Genomic DNA, 22,256 nt, shown 5'->3' with positions numbered 1-22,256 from the left:
CAACAGATTAAATCCTGCCCACGAATAGATTAAATCCGGCCCACGAATGGATTAAATGCAGCCCACCAATGGATTAAATCCAGCCCACCAATGGATTAAATCCTGCCCACCAATGGATTAAATCCTGACCCCCAGTGGATCAAATGCAGCCCACCAACAGATTAAATCCTGCCGACCAATACATTAAATCCAGCCCACCAATGTATTAAATCCAGCCCACCAATAGATTAAATCCAGCCCACCAATTGATTAAATCCAGTCCACCAAGCGATTAAATCCAGGCCACCAATGGATTAAAACCAGCCCACCAATAGATTAAATCTCGCCCACCAATGGATTAAATCCCGCCCACCAATGGATTAAATATAGCCCACCAATTGATTAATTCCAGCCCACCAATAGATTAAATCCAGCCCACCAATGGATTAAATCCAGCCCACCAAACATTAAATCTAGCCCACCAATGGATTAAATCCAGCCCACGAATGTATTAAATCCAGCTCACCAAAAGATTAAATCCAGCCCACCAATCGATTAAATTCGGCCCACCAATCGATTAAATCCAGCTCACCAATGGATTAAATCCTGCCCACCAATCGATTAAATCCAGCCCACCAATGGATTAAATGCAGCCCACCAATAGATTAAATCCTGCCCACCAAAGGATTAAATTCTGCCCACCAATGGATTAAATCCTGCCCACCAATGGATTAAATCTAGCCCACCAATGGATTAAATCCTGACCACCAATGGATTAAATCCAGCCCACCAATAGATTAAATCCAGCCCACCAATAGATTAAATCCAGCTCACCAATCGATTAACTCCAGCCCACCAATAGGTTAAATACTGCCCACCAATATATTAAATCCAGCCCACCAATGGATTAAATCCAGCCCACCAATAGATTAAATCCAGCCCACCAATGGATCAATCCAGCCCACCAATGGATTAAATCCAGGCCACCAACGGATTAAACCCAGCCCACCAATAGATTAAATCCAGCCCACCAATAGATTAAATCAAGCCCACCAATGGATTAAATCCTGCTCTAAAAATGGATTAAATCCTGACCACCAGTGGATTATATCCAGCGCACCAATAGATTAAATCCAGCTCACCAATGGATTAAATCCAGCCCACCAATAGATTAAATCCGGTCCACCAATGGATTAAATCCAGCCCACCAATCGATTAAATCCAGCCCACCAATGGATTAAATCCAGCCCACCAATGGATTAAATCCAGGCCACCAATGGATTAAATCCTGCCCAACAATAGATTCAATCCAGCCCACCAATAGATTAAATCCGGCCCACCATTGAATTAAATCCAACCCACCAATAGATTAAATGCAGCCTACCAAAGGATTAAAACCAGCACACCAATCGATTAAATCCCGCCCACGAATGCATTATATCCAGCCCAGCAATAGATTAAATCCGGCCCACCAATAGATTAAATGCAGCTCACCAATGGATTAAATGCAGCCAACCAATAGGTTAAATCCTGCCCACCAATAGATTAAACCCGGCCCACCAATGGATTAAATCCAGCCCACCAATAGATTAAATGCTGCCCAGCAATGGATTAATTCCAGCCCACCAATGGATTAAATCCAGCCCACCAATAGATTAAATCCAGCACACCAATCGATTAAATCCCGCCACGAATGCATTATATCCAGCCCAGCAATAGGTTAAATCCAGCCCACCAATAGATTAAATCCAGCTCACCAATCGATTAACTCCAGCCCACCAATAGGTTAAATCCTGCCCACCAATACATTAAATCCAGCCCACCAATGGATTAAATCCAGCCCACCAATAGATTAAATCCAGCCCACCAATGGATTCAATCCAGCCCACCAATGGATGAAATCCAGGCCACCAACGGATTAAACCCAGCCCACCAATAGATTAAATCCAGCCCACCAATGGATTAAATCCTGCTCTAAAAATGGATTAAAATCTGCCCACCAATGGATTAAATCCAGCCCACCAATGGATTAAATCCTGCCCACCATTGGATTAAATCGAGCCCACCAATGAATTAAATCCCGCCCACCAATGGATTAAATCCAGCCCACCAACAGATTAAATCCAGCCCACCAATGGATTAAATCCTGCTCTAAAAATGGTTTAAATCCTGACCACCAGTGGATTAAAGCCAGCCCACCAATAGATTAAATCCAGCTCACCAATGGATTAACTCCAGCCCACCAATAGGTTAAATCCTGCCCACCAATAGATTAAGTCCAGCCCACAAATCGATTAAGTCCGGCCCACCAATAGTTTAATCCAGCCCACCAATAGATTCAACCCAGCCCACCAATGGATTAAATCCAGCACACCAAGAGATTAAATCCAACCCACCAATGGATTAAATCCTGCCCACCAATGGATTAAATCCAGCCCACCAATGGATTAAATCCCGCCCACCAATGGATTAAATCCAGCCCACCAATAGATTAAATCCTGCCCACCAATAGGTTAAATCCAGCCCACCAATGGATTAAATCCAGCCCACCAATAGATTAAATCCTGCCCACCAATCGATTAAATCCTGCCCACCAATGGATTAAATCCAGCCCACCAATAGATTAAATCCGGCCCACCAATAGATTAAAACCTGCCAACCAACAGATTAAATCCTGCCCACGAATAGATTAAATCCGGCCCACGAATGCATTAAATGCAGCCCACCAATCGATTAAATCCTGCCCACCAATGGATTAAATGCTGCTCTAAAAATGGATTAAATCCTGCCCACCAATGGATTAAATCCTGCCCACCAATGGATTAAATCCAGCCCACCAATAGATTAAATCCGGCCCACCAATAGATTAAAACCTGCCAACCAACAGATTAAATCCTGCCCACGAATAGATTAAATCCGGCCCACGAATGGATTAAATGCAGCCCACCAATGGATTAAATCCAGCCCACCAATGGATTAAATCCTGCCCACCAATGGATTAAATCCTGACCCCCAGTGGATCAAATGCAGCCCACCAACAGATTAAATCCTGCCGACCAATACATTAAATCCAGCCCACCAATGTATTAAATCCAGCCCACCAATAGATTAAATCCAGCCCACCAATTGATTAAATCCAGTCCACCAAGCGATTAAATCCAGGCCACCAATGGATTAAAACCAGCTCACCACTAGATTAAATCTTGGCCACCAATGGATTAAATCCCGCCCACCAATGGATTAAATCCAGCCCACCAATGGATTAAATGCAGCCCACCAATAGATTAAATCCTGCCCACCAAAGGATTAAATTCTGCCCACCAATGGATTAAATCCTGCCCACCAATGGATTAAATCCTGCCCACCAATGGATTAAATCCAGCCCACCAATAGATTAAATCCGGCCCACCAATAGATTAAAACCTGCCAACCAACAGATTAAATCCTGCCCACGAATAGATTAAATCCGGCCCACGAATGGATTAAATGCAGCCCACCAATGGATTAAATCCAGCCCACCAATGGATTAAATCCTGCCCACCAATGGATTAAATCCTGACCCCCAGTGGATCAAATGCAGCCCACCAACAGATTAAATCCTGCCGACCAATACATTAAATCCAGCCCACCAATGTATTAAATCCAGCCCACCAATAGATTAAATCCAGCCCACCAATTGATTAAATCCAGTCCACCAAGCGATTAAATCCAGGCCACCAATGGATTAAAACCAGCCCACCAATAGATTAAATCTCGCCCACCAATGGATTAAATCCCGCCCACCAATGGATTAAATATAGCCCACCAATTGATTAATTCCAGCCCACCAATAGATTAAATCCAGCCCACCAATGGATTAAATCCAGCCCACCAAACATTAAATCTAGCCCACCAATGGATTAAATCCAGCCCACGAATGCATTAAATCCAGCTCACCAAAAGATTAAATCCAGCCCACCAATCGATTAAATTCGGCCCAGCAATCGATTAAATCCAGCTCACCAATGGATTAAATCCTGCCCACCAATCGATTAAATCCAGCCCACCAATGGATTAAATGCAGCCCACCAATAGATTAAATCCTGCCCACCAAAGGATTAAATCCTGCCCACCAATGGATTAAATCTAGCCCACCAATGGATTAAATCCTGACCACCAATGGATTAAATCCAGCCCACCAATAGATTAAATCCAGCCCACCAATAGATTAAATCCAGCTCACCAATCGATTAACTCCAGCCCACCAATAGGTTAAATACTGCCCACCAATATATTAAATCCTGCCCACCAATGGATTAAATCCAGCCCACCAATAGATTAAATCCAGCCCACCAATGGATCAATCCAGCCCACCAATGGATTAAATCCAGGCCACCAACGGATTAAACCCAGCCCACCAATAGATTAAATCCAGCCAACCAATGGATTAAATCCTGCTCTAAAAATGGATTAAATCATGCCCACCAATGGATTAAATCCAGCCCACCAATGGATTAAATCCAGGCCACCAACTGATTAAACCCAGCCCATCAATAGATTAAATTCAGCCCACCAATGGATTAAATCCTGCTCTAAAGATGGATTAAATCCTGACCACCAGTGGATTATATCCAACGCACCAATAGATTAAATCCAGCCCACCAATGGATTAAATCCTGCCCACCAATGGATTAATTCCAGCCCACCAATGGATTAAATCCTGCCCACCAATAGATTAAGTCCAGCCCACCAATGGATTAAATCCAGCCCACAAATAGATTAAATCCAGCCCACCAATGGATTAAATCCTGCCCACCAATGGATTAATTCCAGCTCACCAATGGATTAAATCCTGCCCACCAGTGGATTAAAACCAGCCCACCAATAGATTCTATCCGGCCCAGCAATCGATTAAATCCGGCCCACCAATAGATTAAATCCAGCCCACCAATGTATTAAATCCAGCCCACCAATGGATTAAATCCAGCCCACAAATAGATTAAATCCAGCCCACCAATAGATTAAGTCCAGCCCACCAATGGATTAAATCCAGCCCACCAATGGATTAAATCCTGCTCTAAAAATGCATTAAATCCTGACCACCAGTGGTTTATATCCAGCGCACCAATAGATTAAATCCGACCCACCAATAGATTAAAACCTGCCAACCAATGGATTAAATTCAGCCCACGAATGCATTAAATCCAGCTCACCAATAGATTAAATCCAGCCCACCAATAGATTAAATCCGGTCCGCCAATAGATTAAATCCAGCCCATCAATGGATTAAATCCAGCCCACCAATAGATTTAATCCTGCCCACCAATGTATTAAATCCAGCACACCAATACATTCAATCCAGCTCACGAATGCATTAAACCCAGCCCACCAACAGATTAAATCCAGCCCACCAATAGATTAAATCCGCCCCACCAATAGATTGAATCCAGTCCACCAAGTGATTAAATCCTGCCCACCAATGGATTAAATACTGCCCACCAATCGATTTGGTCCAGCCCACCAATGGATTAAATCCAGCCCACCAATGGATTAAATCCAGCCCACCAATAGATTAAATCCTGCCCACCAATGGATTAAATCTAGCCCACCAATGGATTAAATCCAGCCCACCAATGGATTAAATCCAGCCCACCAATGGATTAAATCCTGACCACCAGTGGATTATATCCAGCCCACCAATAGATTACATCCAGCTCACCAATGGATTCACTCCAGGCCACCAATAGGTTAAATCCTGCCCACCAATAGATTAAGTCCAGCCCACCAATAGATTAAATCCAGCCCACCAATGGATTAAATCCTGCTCTAAAAATGGATTAAATCCTGACCACCAGTGGATTATATCCAGCCCACCAGTGGATTAAATCCAGCCCACCAATGGATTAAATCCAGCTCGCCAATGGATTAACTCCAGCCCACCAATAGGTTAAATCCTGCCCACCAATAGATTAAATCCAGCCCACCAATACATTAAATCCAGCCCACCAATGGATTAATTTCGTCCCGACCAATAAATTAAATCCAGCCCACCAATAGATTAAATCCTGCCCACCAATGGATTAAATCCAGCCTACCAATGGATTAAATCCAGCCCACCAACAGATTAAATCCTGCCCACCGATGGATTAAATCCAGCCCACCAACAGATTAAATCCTGGCCACCAATGGATTAAATCCAGACCACCAATAGATTAAATCCAGGCCACCAATAGATTAAATACAGCCCACTAATGGATTAAATCCTGCTCTAAAAATTTATTAAATACTGACCACCAGTGGATTATATCCAGCCCACCAATAGATTAAATCCAACCCACCAATAGTTTAAATCCAGCTCACCAATGGAGTAACTCCAGCCCACCAGTAGGTTAAATCCAGCCCACCAATGGATTAAATCCTGCCCACCAATAGATTAAATCCTGCCCACCAAAGGATTAAATCCTGCCCACCAATACATTCAATCCAGCCCACCAATCGATTAAATCCAGCCCACCAATACATTAAATCCTGCCCACCAATAGATTAAATTCCGCCCACCAATAGATTAACTCCTGCCACCAATAGATTAAATTCTGATCACCAATAGATTAAATCCAGCCCACCAATACATTAAATCCTGCCAACCAATAAATTAAATCCAGCCCACCAATAGATTAAACCAAGCCCACCAATAGATTAAATCCTGCTGACCAATAGATTAAACCTGCCCACCAATAGATTAAATCATGCCCACCAATGCATTAAATCCAACCCACCAAAAGATTAAATCCGGCCCACCAATAGATTAAATCCAGTCCGCCAATAGATTAAATCCAGCCCATCAATGGATTAAATCCAGCCCACCAATAGATTTAATCCTGCCCACCAATGTATTAAATCCAGCACACCAATACATTCAATCCAGCTCACGAATGCATTAAACCCAGCCCACCAACAGATTAAATACAGCCCACCAATAGATTAAATCCGCCCCACCAATAGATTGAATCCAGCCCACCAAGTGATTAAATCCTTCCCACCAATGGATTAAATCCTGACCACCAGTGGATTAAATCCAGCCCACCAATAAATAAAATCCAGCCCACCAATGGATTAAATCCAGCCCACCAATGGATTAAATCCTGACCCCCAGTGGATCAAATGCAGCCCACCAACAGATTAAATCCTGCCGACCAATACATTAAATCCAGCCCACCAATACATTAAATCCAGCCCACCAATGTATTAAATCCAGCCCACCAATAGATTAAATCCAGCCCACCAATGGATTAAATCCAGCACACCAATAGATTTAATCCGGCCCACCAATGGATTAAATCTAGCCGACCATTAGATTAAATGCTGCCCACCAATGGATAAAATCCAGCCCACCAATGGATTAAATCCTGCCCACCAATGGATTAAATTCTGCCCACCAATAGATTAAATCCTGCCCACCAATGGATTAAATCCAGCCCACCAATAGATTAAATACTGCCCACCAATGGATAAAATCCAGCCCACCAATGGATTAAATCCAGCCCACCAATAGATTAAATCGGGCCCACCAAGAGATTAAATCCTCCCCACCAATGGATTAAATCCAGCCCACCAAGAGATTAAATCCTGCCCACCAATGGATTAAATCCAGCCCACCAATAGATTAAATCCTGCCCACGAATAGATTAATCCGGCCCACGAATGGATTAAATGCAGCCCACCAATAGATTGAATCTGGCCCACCAATGGATTAAATGCAGCCCACCAACAGATTAAATCCGGCCCACCAATGGATTAAATTCTGCCCACGAATAGATTAAATCCTGCCCACCAATGGATTAAATCCAGCCCACCAATGGATTAAATCCTGACCACCAGTGAATTATATCCAGCCCACCAAAAGATTAAATCCAGCTCACCAATGGATTAACTCCAGCCCACCAATCGGTTAAATCCTGCCACCAATGGATTAAATCCAGCCCAACAATAGATTAAATCCGGCCCACCAATAGATTAAATCCGGCCCAACAATGGATTAAATCCAGCCCAACAATGGATTAAATCCTGCCCAACAATGGAGTAAATCCAATACACCAATAGATTCAACGCAGCCCACCAATGGATTAAATCCAGCCCACGAATGCATTCAATCCAGCCGACCAATGGATTAAATCCTGACCACCAGAGGATTAAATCCAACCCACCAATAGATTAAATCCAGCCCACCAATAGATTAAATCCTGCTCTAAAAATGGTTTAAATCCTGTCCACCAGTGGATTATATCCAGCCCACCAATGGAATAAATCCAGCGCACCAATAGATTAACACCAGCTCACCAATGGATTAACTCCAGCCCACCAATAGATTAAATCCTGCCCACCAATGGATTAAATCCAGCCCACCAATAGATTAAATCCGGCCCACCAAGAGATTAAATCCTGCCCACCAATGGATTAAATCCAGCCCACCAATAGATTAAATCCTGCCCACGAATAGATTAAATCCGGGCCACGAATGGATTAAATGCAGTCAACCAATAGATTAAATCTGGCCCACCAATGGATTAAATCCTGCCCACCAATGGATTAAATCCAGCCCACCACTGGATTAAATCCCACCCACCAATGGATTAAATCCCGCCCACCAATGGATTAAATCCAGCCCACCAATCGATTAAATCCTGCCCACCAATGAATTAAATCTGGCCCACCAATAGATTAAATCCAGCCCACCAATAGATTAAATCCAGCCCACCAATGGATTAAATCCAGCCCACCAATTGATTAAATCCTGCCCACCAATCGATTAAATCCTGCCCACCAATGGATTAAATCCAGCCCACCAATAGATTAAATCCGGCCCACCAATAGATTAAATCCAGCCCACCAATGGATTAAATCCAGCCCACCAATAGATTAAATCCGGCCCACCAATAGATTAAATCCAGCCCACCAATGGATTAATCCTGCCCACCAAGAGATTAAATCCTGCCCACGAATGCATTAGAAACATAGAAACATAGAAAATAGGTGCAGGAGTAGGCCATTCGGCACTTCTAGTCTGCACCGCCATTCAATGCGTTCATGGCTGAACATGCAACTTCAGTACCCCATTCCTGCTTTCTCACCATACCCCTTGATTCCCCTAGTAGTAAGGACTTCATCTAACTCCTTTTTGAATATATTTAGTGAATTGGCCTCAACAACTTTCTGTGGTAGAGAATTACACAGGTTCACCACTCTCTGGGTGAAGAAATTCCTCCTCATCTCGGTCCTAAATGGCTTCCCCCTTATCCTTAGACTGTGTCCCCTGGTTCTGGATTTCCCCAACATTGGGAACATTCTTCCTGCATCTAACTTGTCTAACCCCGTCAGAATTTTAAACGTTTCTATGAGGTCCCCTCTCATTCTTCTGAACTCCAGTGAATACAAGCCCAGTTGATCCAGTCTTTCTTGATAGGTCAGTCCCGCCATCCCGGGAATCAGTCTGGTGAACCTTCGCTGCACTCCCTCAATAGCAAGAATGTCCTTCCTCAGGTTAGGAGACCAAAACTGTACACAATACTCTAGGTGTGGCCTCACCAAGGCCCTGTACAATTGTAGCAACACCTCCCTGCCCTTGTACTCAAATCCCCTCGCTATGAAGGCCAACATGCCATTTGCTTTCTTAACCGCCTGCTGTACCTGCATGCCAACCTTCAATGACTGATGTACCATGACACCCAGGTCTCTTTGCACCTGCCCTTTTCCTAATCTGTCACCATTCAGATAATAGTCTGTCTCTCTGTTTTTACCACCAAAGTGGATAACCTCACATTTATCCACATTATACTTCATCTGCCATGCATTTGCCCACTCACCTAACCTATCCAAGTCGCTCTGCAGCCTCATAGAATCCTCCTTGTAGCTCACACTGCCACCCAACTTAGTGTCATCCGCAAATTTGGAGATACTACATTTAATCCCCTCGTCTAAATCATTAATGTACAGCGTAAACAGCTGGGGCCCCAGCACAGAACCTTGCGGTACCCCACTAGTCACTGCCTGCCATTCTGAAAAGTCCCCATTTACTCCTACTCTTTGCTTCCTGTCTGACAACCAGTTCTCAATCCATGTCAGCACATTACCCCCAATCCCATGTGCTTTAACTTTGCACATTAATCTCTTGTGTGGGACCTTGTCGAAAGCCTTCTGAAAGTCCAAATATACCACATCAACTGGTTCTCCCTTGTCCACTCTACTGGAAACATCCTCAAAAAATTCCAGAAGATTTGTCAAGCATGATTTCCCTTTCACAAATCCATGCTGACTTGGACCTATCATATTACCTCTTTCCAAATGCACTGCTATGACATCCTTAATAATTGATTCCATCATTTTACCCACTACCGATGTCAGGCTGACCGGTCTGTAATTCCCTGTTTTCTCTCTCCCTCCTTTTTTAAAAAGTGGGGTTACATTGGCTACCCTCCACTCCATAGGAACTGATCCAGAGTCAATGGAATGTTGGAAAATGACTGTCAATGCATCCACTATTTCCAAGGCCACCTCCTTAAGTACTCTGGGATGCAGTCCATCAGGCCCTGGGGATTTATCGGCCTTCAATGCCATCAATTTCCCCAACACAATTTCCCGACTAATAAGGATTTCCCCCAGTTCCTCCTCCTTACTAGACCCTCTGACCCCTTTTATATCCGGAAGGTTGTTTGTGTCCTCCTCAGTGAATACCGAACCAAAGTACTTGTTCAATTGGTCCGCCATTTCTTTGTTCCCCATTATGACTTCCCCTGATTCTGACTGCAGGGGACCTACGTTTGTCTTTACTAACCTTTTTCTCTTTACATATCTATAGAAACTTTTGCAATCCGTCTTAATGTTCCCTGCAAGCTTCTTCTCGTACTCCATTTTCCCTGCCCTAATCAAACCCTTTGTCCTCCTCTGCTGAGTTCTAAATTTCTCCCAGTCCCCGGGTTCGCTGCTATTTCTGGCCAATTTGTATGCCACTTCCTTGGCTTTAATGCTATCCCTGATTTCCCTTGATAGCCACGGTTGAGCCACCTTCCCTTTTTTATTTTTACGACAGACAGGAATGTACAATTGTTGTCGTTCATCCATGCGGTCTCTAAATGTCTGCCATTGCCCATCCACAGTCAACCCCTTAAGTATCATTCGCCAATCTATCCTAGCCAATTCACGCCTCATACCTTCAAAGTTACCCTTCTTTAAGTTCTGGACCATGGTCTCTGAATTAACTGTTTCATTCTCCATCCTAATGCAGAATTCCACCATATTATGGTCACTCTTCCCCAAGGGGCCTCGCACAACGAGATTGCTAATTAATCCTCTCTCATTACACAACACCCAGTCTAAGATGGCCTCCCCCCTAGTTGGTTCCTCGACATATTGGTCTAAAAAACCATCCCTTATGCACTCCAGGAAATCCTCCTCTACCGTATTGCTTCCAGTTTGGTTAACCCAATCTATGTGCATATTAAAGTCACCCATTATAACTGCGGCACCTTTATTGCACGCACCCCTAATTTCATGTTTGATGCCCTCCCCAACATCACTACTACTGTTTGGAGGTCTGTACACAACTCCCACTAACGTTTTTTGCCCTTTGGTGTTCTGCAGCTCTACCCATATAGATTCCACATCATCCAAGCTAATGTCCTTCCGAACTATTGCCTTAATTTGCTCCTTAACCAGCAATGCTACCCCACCTCCTTTTCCTTTTATTCTATCTTTCCTGAATGTTGAATACCCCTGGATGTTGAGTTCCCAGCCCTGATCATCCTGGAGCCACGTCTCCGTAATCCCAATCACATCATATTTGTTAACATCTATTTGCACAGTTAATTCATCCACTTTATTGCAGATACTCCTTGCATTAAGACACAAAGCCTTCAGGCTTGTTCTTTTAACACCCTTTGTCCTTTTAGAATTTTGCTGTACAGTGGCTCTTTTTGTTCTTTGCCTTGGGTTTCTCTGCCCTCCACTTTTCCTCATCTCCTTTCTGTCTTTTGCTTTTGCCTCCTTTTTGTTTCCCTCTGTCTCCCTGCATTGGTTCCCATCCCCCTGCCATATCAGTTTAAATCCTCCCCAACAGCACGAGCAAACACTCCCCCTCGGACATTGGTTCCAGTCCTGCCCAGGTGCAGACCGTCCGGTTTGTACTGGTCCCACCTCCCCCAGAACCGGTTCCAATGCCCCAGGAATTTGAATCCCTCCCTGTTGCACCACCATTGGATTAAATCCAGCCCACGAATAGATTAAATCCGGCCCACGAATGGATTAAATGCAGCCCACCAATAGATTAAATCCGGCCCACCAATGGATTAAATCCAGCCCACCAATAGATTAAATCCGGCCCACCAATGGATTAAATCCAGCCCACCATTGGATTAAATCCAGCCCACCAATAGATTAAATCCGGACCACAATTAGATTAAATCCTGCTCTAAAAATGGATTAAATCCAGCCCACCAATAGATTAAATCCAGCCCACCAATAGATTAAATCCGGCCCACGAATGGATTAAATGCAGACCACCAATAGATTAAATCCGGCCCACCAATGGATTAAATTCTGCCCACCAATAGATTAAATCCAGCCCACCATTGGATTAAATCCAGCCCACGAATAGATTAAATCCGGCCCACGAATGGATTAAATGCAGCCCACCAATAGATTAAATCCGGCCCACCAATGGATTAAATTCTGCCCACCAATAGATTAAATCCTGCCCACCAATGGATTAAATCCAGCCCACCATTGGATTAAATCCAGCCCACCAATAGATTAAATCCGGCCCACCAATAGATTAAATCCTGCTCTAAAAATGGATTAAATCCAGCCCACCAATAGATTAAATCCAGCCCACCAATAGATTAAATCCAGCTCACCAATGGATTAACTCCAGCCCACCAATCGGTTAAATCCTGCCCACCAATAGATTAAATCCAGCCCACCAATAGATTAAATCCAGTCCACCAATAGATTAAATCCGCCGACCAACACATGAAATCCTGTCCACCAATAGATTAAATCCAGCCCACCAATAGATTAAATCCAGCCCACCAATGGACTAAATCCGGCCCACCAAGAGATTAAATTCAGCCCACCAATTGATTAAAGCCAGCCCACCAATGCATTAAATGAGGCCCGTCAATGGATTAAATCCTGCCCACCAATAGATTAAATCCAGCCCACCAATGGATTAAATCCAGCCACCAATAGATTAAATCCGGCCCACCAATGGATTAAATCTGGCCCACCAATGGATTAAATCTAGCCCACCCATCGATTAAATCCTGCCCACCAATAGATTAAATCAGGCCCACCAATAGATTAAATCCTGCCCACCAATGGATAAAATCCAGCACACCAATAGGTTCAATCCAGCCCACCAATGGATTAAATCCAGCACACCAATAGATTAAATCCAGCCCACGAATGGATTAAATCCAGCCCACCAATAGATGAAATCCAGCCCACCAATAGATTAAATCCAGCCCACCAACAGATTAAATCCAGCCCACCAATAGATTAAATCCGGCCCACCAATAGATTAAATGCAGCCTACCGCTGGATTAAATCCCGCCCACCAATAGATTAAATCCAGCCCACCGGTGGATTAAATACAGCCCACCAATAGATAAAATCCTGTCCACCAATAGATTAAATCCAGCCCACCAATAGATTAAATCCAGCCCAACAATGGATTAACTGAGGCACGTCAATGGATTAAATCCTGCCCACCAATCGATTAAATCCAGCCCACCAATTGATTAAATCAAGCCCACCAATGCAATAAATGAGGGCCGTCAATGGATTAAATCCTACCCACCAGTAGATTAAATCCAGCCCACCAATGCATTAAATGAGGCCCGTCAATGGATTAAATCCTGCCCACCAATAGATTAAATCCAGCCCACCAATGGATTAAATCCAGCCACCAATAGATTAAATCCGGCCCACCAATGGATTAAATCTGGCCCACCAATGGATTAAATCTAGCCCACCCATCGATTAAATCCTGCCCACCAATAGATTAAATCAGGCCCACCAATAGATTAAATCCTGCCCACCAATGGATAAAATCCAGCACACCAATAGGTTCAATCCAGCCCACCAATGGATTAAATCCAGCACACCAATAGATTAAATCCAGCCCACGAATGGATTAAATCCAGCCCACCAATAGATGAAATCCAGCCCACCAATAGATTAAATCCAGCCCACCAACAGATTAAATCCAGCCCACCAATAGATTAAATCCGGCCCACCAATAGATTAAATGCAGCCTACCGCTGGATTAAATCCCGCCCACCAATAGATTAAATCCAGCCCACCGGTGGATTAAATACAGCCCACCAATAGATAAAATCCTGTCCACCAATAGATTAAATCCAGCCCACCAATAGATTAAATCCAGCCCAACAATGGATTAACTGAGGCACGTCAATGGATTAAATCCTGCCCACCAATCGATTAAATCCAGCCCACCAATTGATTAAATCAAGCCCACCAATGCAATAAATGAGGGCCGTCAATGGATTAAATCCTACCCACCAGTAGATTAAATCCAGCCCACCAATGGATTAAATGAGGCCCACCAATAGATTAAATCCAGCCCACCAATGGATTAAATCCAGCCCACCAATAGATTAAATCCGGCCCACCAATGGATTAAATCCAGCCTGCCAATAGATTAAATCCAGCCCACCAATGAATTAAATCCAGTCCCCAATGGATTAAATCCAGCCCACCAATGGATTAAATCCGACCAACCAATAGATTAAATACAGCCCACCAATGGATTAAATGCAGCCCACCAATAGATTAAATCCAGCCCACCAATGGATTTAATCCTGCCCACCAATGGATTAAATCCGGCCCACCAATGGATTAAATCCAGCCCACCAATAGATTAAATCCGGCCCACCAATAGATTAAATCCAGCCCACCAATGTATTAAATCCAGCCCACCAATGGATTAAATCCAGCCCACCAATAGATTAAATACAGCCCACGAAAGCATTGAATCCAGCCCACCAATAGATTAAAACCAGCCAACCAATAGATTAACTCCAGCCCACCACTAGATTAAATTCAGCCCACCAAGGATTAAATCCAGCCCACCAATACATTAAATGCAGCCCACCAGTGGATTAAATCCTGCTCACAAATAGATTCAATCCAGCCCACCAATGGATTAAATCCAGCCCAACAATAGATTTAATCCAGCCCACCAATCGATTAAATCCTGCCCACCAATGGATTAAATCCAGCCCACCAATAGATTAAATCCTGCACACCAATGGATTAAATCTAGCCCAGCAATGGATTAAATCCAGCCCACCAATAGATTAAATCCAGCCCACCAATGGATTAAATCCAGCCCACCAATAGATTAAATCCAGCCCACCAATGGATTAAATCCAGCCGACCAATTGATTAAATCCAGCCCACCAATAGATTAAATCCAGCCTACCAATCGATTAAATCCGGCCCACCAATAGATTAAATCCTGCCTACCAATGGATTAAATCCTGCCCACCAATCGATTAAATCCTGCCCACCAATAGATTTAATCCAGCCCACCAATAGATTAAATCCGGCCCACCAATAGATGAAATCCAACCCACCAATGGATTAAATCTAGCCCACCAATGGATTAAATCCTGCCCACCAATAGATTAAATCCTGCCCACCAATGGATTAAATCCAGCCCACCAATAGATTAAATCCAGCCCACCAATGGATTAAATCCAGCCCACCAATGGATTAAATCCAGCCCACCAATAGATTAAATCCTGCCCACCAATGGATTAAATCCAGCCCACCAATGGATTAAATCCAGCCCACCAATAGATCAAATCCAGCCCACCAATGGATTAAATCCTGCCCACTAATAGATTAAATCCAGCCCACCAATAGATTAAATCCAGCCCACCAATGGATTAAATCCAGCCCACCAATGGATTAAATCCGGCCCACCAATGGATTAAATCGAGCCCACCAATAAATTAAATCCTGCCCACCAATAGATTCGATCCTGCCCACCAATGGATTAAATCCGGCCCACCAATGGATTAAATCCAGCCCACCAATAGATTAAATCCAGCCCACCAATAGATTAAATCCAGCCCACCAACAGATTAAATCCAGCCCACCAATAGATTAAATCCAGCCCACCAACAGATTAAATCCTGCCCACCAATAGATTAAATCCAGCCCACCAATGGATTAAATCCAGCCCACCAATGGATTAAATCTGGCCCACCAATCGATTAAATCCAGCCCACCAGTGGATTATATCCGGCCCACCAATGGATTAAATCCAGCCCCCTATGGATTAAATTCTGCCCACAAATAGATTCAATCTAGCCCACCAATGGGTTAAATCCAGCCCACCAATAGATTAAATCCGGCCCACCAATGGATTAATCCAGCCCACCAATGGATTAAATCTGGCCTACCAATAGATTAAATCCAGCCCACCAATAGATTAAATCCAGCCCACCAATGGATTAAATCTGGCCCACCAATGGATTTAATCCGGCCCACCAATAGATTAAATCCAGCCCACCAATAGATTAAATCCGGCCCCATCAATAGATTAAATCCGGCTCCCAGTGGATTAAATCCGGCCCGTCAATGCTTGGCTTCGAGGCCGAACGTGCACCGCACCCGACTGTTCGCTTGACGCCGCCCCACGTAACTTGAGGAGGCGGGTCATTGTCTCCGAGGCAACAGGGGAGTCATAAACAAAAAACAGAGATGGGCAAATCGAATCTTTTTCTTTTTCCCCTGTGTTGAGTTTTCCTTTTTTTGACCTGATATTTGATTCTTCCTTAGTTTCCTTCAGTTTCTCTTGAGTTTTTTTGGTACTTTGGTATACTTCATTGATGTTTATTTTTGCTGCATTGTTTCGAATTATTAAATTTTATATGTTATGCCTTTTGTCTGTGTTAACACACAGGCAAGCAAATTGCAGCCCCACTCCTTGCCTTTCATGCCAGAGTGCATTGCAGTGTTGGTGGTGGCAAGGACTAATACTCGTGGATGCTTTTGTTGATGGATCAAGTCAATAATCCTTCTGAATTTCTCACATCCTTTGTGTTTGAATAAAGCAGACATCTTGGGATAGAGTTTCTACTTTGGGTGCAGTCGACAGTTCGATAAAGTTTGATTAATACAGCTGAAAATGGGTTTATCACAAAAAATAAGCATTTTAAATCACAGTTTCAATCCACCGCCTGTGAGCAACGCGATTTTAAATTATTTTAAATTATTTCATTTAATTATAAAAACTATTTTCTAGTTAGATTGGGGTACAGTAGACAGTTCGTTTGTAAATATTTTTTTTAAGTTTCACTAAAAAAAATTTTCAACATGTACCTGTTAGTGTCCTTGCGACCAAAAGGTCTAGTTTAATTTTTAGAACCTCCTCAAAGGCCTGCAATTGAGCACAATTATCAGAAACTCCCAGTGGTGATTAAATCACTCTGGGGCCGTGGCCAATATTGTGGGCGGGGCCTGCTTCTAGTGGATGTTTTTAAACTAGCGCAATAGAATGCGGGAAATCAATTTGTGCTGAACGCAATTTACGCTTAAAAACGTCGGTTATGCCAACATCAGGCAAATTGCCAAAAAATCAGCGCAATCGAGCAGAAACTCCAGGAGCTCCTCTTTAAGAAAATTTATATTCAACATGTGATTAACTGCAAACTTTTATTATTTTTCTAGGTAGCTATTCAAGTAAATCTCTATGATTTTTAGTTTAATATAAAATATGCATTATCCAGGTAACTTAGTTACCTTGTTCTTTCTGCAGTGTGGAAACAATCAATGATGGTAACTTTCACAGTCTGGAGTTGGTAGCAGCTGATCAGATGTTGAGTCTTGCGATAGATGGAGGAAACCCAAAGAGCATCAACAACTTAGCCAGACAATCCACACTCAATGTAGACTCCCCTCTCTATGTTGGAGGTATGGAGGGATTCCAATTTATACTTAAATTTACACAGATGAGGAAATTCCTTTTCGGCAACGCTACTTTGTGTAATGCTTCGCGGTTCCAGCCAAGAAGCAAAACCCTCAAGATATGCAACGGGCAACTTACTATCAGATATTCGGGAATTTCATCTTATTTTGTTAAACTCAAAAATATGTTTATAAGAAAACATAAATTAAAATGTTTTAAATTGTTGATTACAGGGATGTTTTAATTAATAAAGCACTTTGCATGCAACATTTTTTGTATAATTTTCTTGATAACTTTGCTAAAGGCAAATGCTAGTGGATTAACAAATTTGCATGTGAGGCAACATTTATCAAAACAATCGCACAAAAATAGTGCTGCATTACCTCAGGCACTGATTTAGTGATTACACCTGTCTCCTTTAGAGATAAATTACTCTCGAACGCCTACGCACAATGCCTTGGAGAGGTGGGAGTTAGGTTTTTTCTGTGATTCTTCAATTTGGAATGTTTTTTCATAATGGGCACTGCTCACATGTCGTCTCGATGAGAGAGTTAGATATACAGGATGCTGATGGGGAACTAGAGCAAGATAGAAAATACATGGGAAGTGTAGGCTTAAAGAGTGGGAAAAGGATGATTTTAGTCATATTTATTGAATAATTGAAGGAAATGAACCGTGAAAGTTATTTTGACATATCAGTTGGAATATGCTTAAGTATTGCTATGTGATATCAGTAATAATTCAAGAGTACATTTCCTACCATAGATCATTCACTACTTTTGCTCCTTTTTAGGTATGCCTACCAAGACCAATGTCGCTGCTTTGCGCCAAGGGCCAGGCCAGAATGGCACTAGTTTCCATGGCTGCATTCGCAACTTGTACATTAACAATGAACTGCAAGACTTCAAGAAAGTTCCAATGCAGATTGGCATTCTGCCAGGCTGTGAACCCTGCCAGAAGAAGATGTGCCAGCATGGCACCTGTCACGCCATTGGCCAGTCCAGCTTCACCTGTGAGTGTGAGGGAGGTTGGACGGGAACACTTTGTGACCAGCAAACCAATGACCCATGTCAGGGCAATAAGTAAGTGAATGTGTAGCTTGCTGTTTATTTATTTTTATTGGCTAAATGCTCATGTTTTGCACTCATCAAAATAAAGGATGTCACTACTTGGGAAAAAAATATTTTTCCATCTTTTGGACCCTAATGGCAACATCAAGTGCTCCCAGGCCATATAAAGGACAGGACCGATGCAGAGTAAAATTCCCTTTACTCTGCCCTACCAGTATGCTTTCACCCGCAGAGCAGCAGCTTTTACTGTGCCTGTGTGAATGTTTCTAAAACATTTACCAAGATAAATTGGGGAGTGCTTTTTCCTTCATTTATTTTCTCTTTTAAATCCCAGTCCGTAGAAATGTCAATCTGTGAATGGCAACTTGTCGTCTCAATACTGGAATACTTCTTTAGGTTTTCACTGACCTAGATTCCAGATTTTCTCACCTTCCACTTGATTCCTTTTGTTATTGAATGCATTGGAGATTGTACTGTGTCTGTTTATGCACCCATTAGCACTGAAAAGCTTAATTGAATCGTAATTAAATTTCATAAAAAGACACTGGTGGGCTGGGCTCGCTGAGCTACATTGGCTCCTGGTCCACAAATGTCTCCATTTTAAATTTCTAATCCTAATGTTCAAATCCCTCCATGGCCTCTCCCTTCCCTATCTCTGTAACCTCCTCCAGCCCTACAACCCTCCGAGAGCACTCCTCCAATTCTAGCCTCTTGTGGATCCCCCACTTGGTTCATCCCACCATTGCTGGCTGTCTGGGCCCTAAGCTTCGGAATTCCCTCCCTCAGGCTCTCTATCTCTCGCATCCTTTAAGATGCTCCTATTTAACCGATCCTTTGGTCACCTGTTCTAATGTCCCCTTCTTTGGCTCAATGCCAATGTTTGTCTGATTACGCTCCTGTGAAGCTCCTTGGGATGTTTTACGCTGTGAAAGAAATGCAAATGGTTGTTCTTAACTTCCTTTGTGTGCTATTTTCAATACAGTTGTTAATATATTCACAAATTCTTGTACGAGTTATTTTACAGATGTTTATAATCCCTTTATTTTAAACAAGTTAACAACTAGTTAAAATAACACAGACAGGATTTTATGTGTTCTTGTAAATTGCTAGTAAATAGTAAATAGAAAAAATTAAACCTACAGATTTGTTTTAACTTTTCCATGCGTCATTATTAACCTAACCTTTAAAACTTGTTAATTTTGCACATACCAAAAATTTCCAAGTGCTTATTGATGGGAATTTAAACTTACAGTTAATGTGTAGCATAGCTTGTGTCAAAAAGAGTGTAAAAACATGTTTGTTCTAATTGTGGGAGTGGGATGTATTGAGCTTAAAATAACAAACACCTGTGCACTTCCTTCTCAACACTTCTTGACAGCTTTTTCAATGATATCCACAATCTTCTGTAGCATCACGATTTGCTGGGACATTTTATGACTTCTGCTCTTGTTTTAAGTTTTGTTTATTAAACTGTCCAATTCATAATCTTCCAGAATGCTCCTATCCTTTAGCTTGCACAGACTGGGCCTCAGGCCTCGACAAATGGCAACCTCACTGCATGATCTGCCAGCAAGATGTCCACAGGATGGAATCCCTGCCAATCTGTGGCCTTCCCACTCTCCAGATGGAGAATTCTGATGCCAAATGCTTCATCTAGTGTCTGAACTTGAGACTGATACTGGCTGAATTTAAATACCATTTGAGACTGGAATTTGAACTTGGGCCCCTCCAAATAGGAGTCCAGTGTTGTGTATTTAGTCTAAATGGAGATCTTTGTAGCATTTCTATATGATTCTTGGATTACCTATATGAAACAAGTCATATACTTTATGTTTCCTATTTCTGTACACTTGCAGTAAGGTCCATGTTTCTGTATGTTGCTTTAAAATCAGAAATGACATGCAATTATACACTGGGTTGAACAAGAAGGAGTGCATCATTGTAAAATGATTGCAGATTTGAACAGACTCGAAAGCAAGGCTAAATAACACCAATTAATCATCATTATAGTTCATTATTGCTACTGTGGAGTTCCCTATAAAACTAATCCAATATTTGAACCGATAGTGAATGCCTTTAAAGCCAATCATATTCCCAGAATAGAACTATGCTGCCGAAAGAATTACAAGAGATCAGGAAATGAGTAATAAACCATAGCTTTTCACAAAGTTTATTATTAAGGGGGATTTGCTGAGATTAACAAAAGCATTTCTCCAGTGTTTCACTGCAGCCTGGTCATCAAGTATAGCAGATGCTAATTGTTCCTTTGAGGCACATTGGAAACATAATCAGTAATCCAGACAAATGATTTACATGTTAGTGCAATCTAATCGTGGGGATTTGAATCGCTTCAAACAGGAAGTAGTCCACTGAAATTGTCATTGCTCAATTTTGCCCCACTCACATATGTGCTTTTCGTACTGGTAGAAAATAGACTATATTTTAGTCTAGAATTGCAACCAGATGGAGTAAAGCTACCATACTACATGTATAATGTTCACTTGTTCCTCAAAAGGCATTGCAAATTTACAAAGGCTTTATGTATACACTTCAAATTTATCATGAAAATCATTATAAAGGAAGTATTTTTATTATATGGTCATCTGTATGTAATAAACAAGTTATACTGCAAAAAGTGACTAAATTTCAACTCAATCATTTTAGTTGGAACCATGGGCCAAAATTTGCGGTCAAAGGCTTCCCACGAGCGGATGACTCTGACCAAAATTTTTTTTACGAATGTATCCGGTGATCCCGGTGGAATGAACACTTGCGCTCCAAGGCCTCGATGCGCAGCCCAGCGCAGAGACCCACATATTTCAGGAGTAAATGTGATCACGTGGGCATGGACCACCAATCACAATGTAGTATTTTCATTGACAGTAATGGGAGCTCCGAGCTCCAGTTACTATCAATGAGAATCCCCCTAAATTCAATTAAAACACAAACATACATTTTAAAAAAACACTTAACTTTCTTAAAATTAATAGAAATTGCATTTAATTAAACGTTTTAGAGAATTTTTTTTTAATTTAAAATGAATGTTTTAATAGTGTTAAAATTAAATTTACCATCATAGACAGGGTTTTTAATATAAAGATAAGTAAACATTTATTTTTCCTATCTATTAAAGCTCTTACGCTTTTACCAGGCATAAGAGTTTGAAGGACATTCGCTTGGCAAGCGTTAGGCAAATAGCCCAAATCTCCACCCATGAAGACCCTTCTCTCGAGGAT

At 42.3% G+C, this 22,256-nt stretch overlaps 1 protein-coding gene across 3 annotated transcripts in view; it reads left to right on the top strand.

Annotated features, from left to right (window-relative positions):
- Positions 1-22,256, top strand: part of slit2 (slit homolog 2 (Drosophila)) — an 850,855-nt gene that overhangs the window by 815,330 nt on the left and 13,269 nt on the right. For all 3 annotated transcript variants that reach the window (XM_070870756.1, XM_070870755.1, XM_070870754.1), the window contains 2 exons: positions 17,801-17,955; positions 18,744-19,032. In XM_070870756.1, coding sequence (XP_070726857.1) covers positions 17,801-17,955; positions 18,744-19,032 — 444 coding nt within the window. The remainder of the gene's footprint in view (positions 1-17,800; positions 17,956-18,743; positions 19,033-22,256) is intronic.

The sequence above is a fragment of the Pristiophorus japonicus genome, chromosome 2 (assembly GCF_044704955.1).
Source record: "Pristiophorus japonicus isolate sPriJap1 chromosome 2, sPriJap1.hap1, whole genome shotgun sequence".
NCBI classification, from domain to species: domain Eukaryota; kingdom Metazoa; phylum Chordata; class Chondrichthyes; family Pristiophoridae; genus Pristiophorus; species Pristiophorus japonicus.
This window is presented reverse-complemented; position numbering and strand designations above follow the sequence as displayed.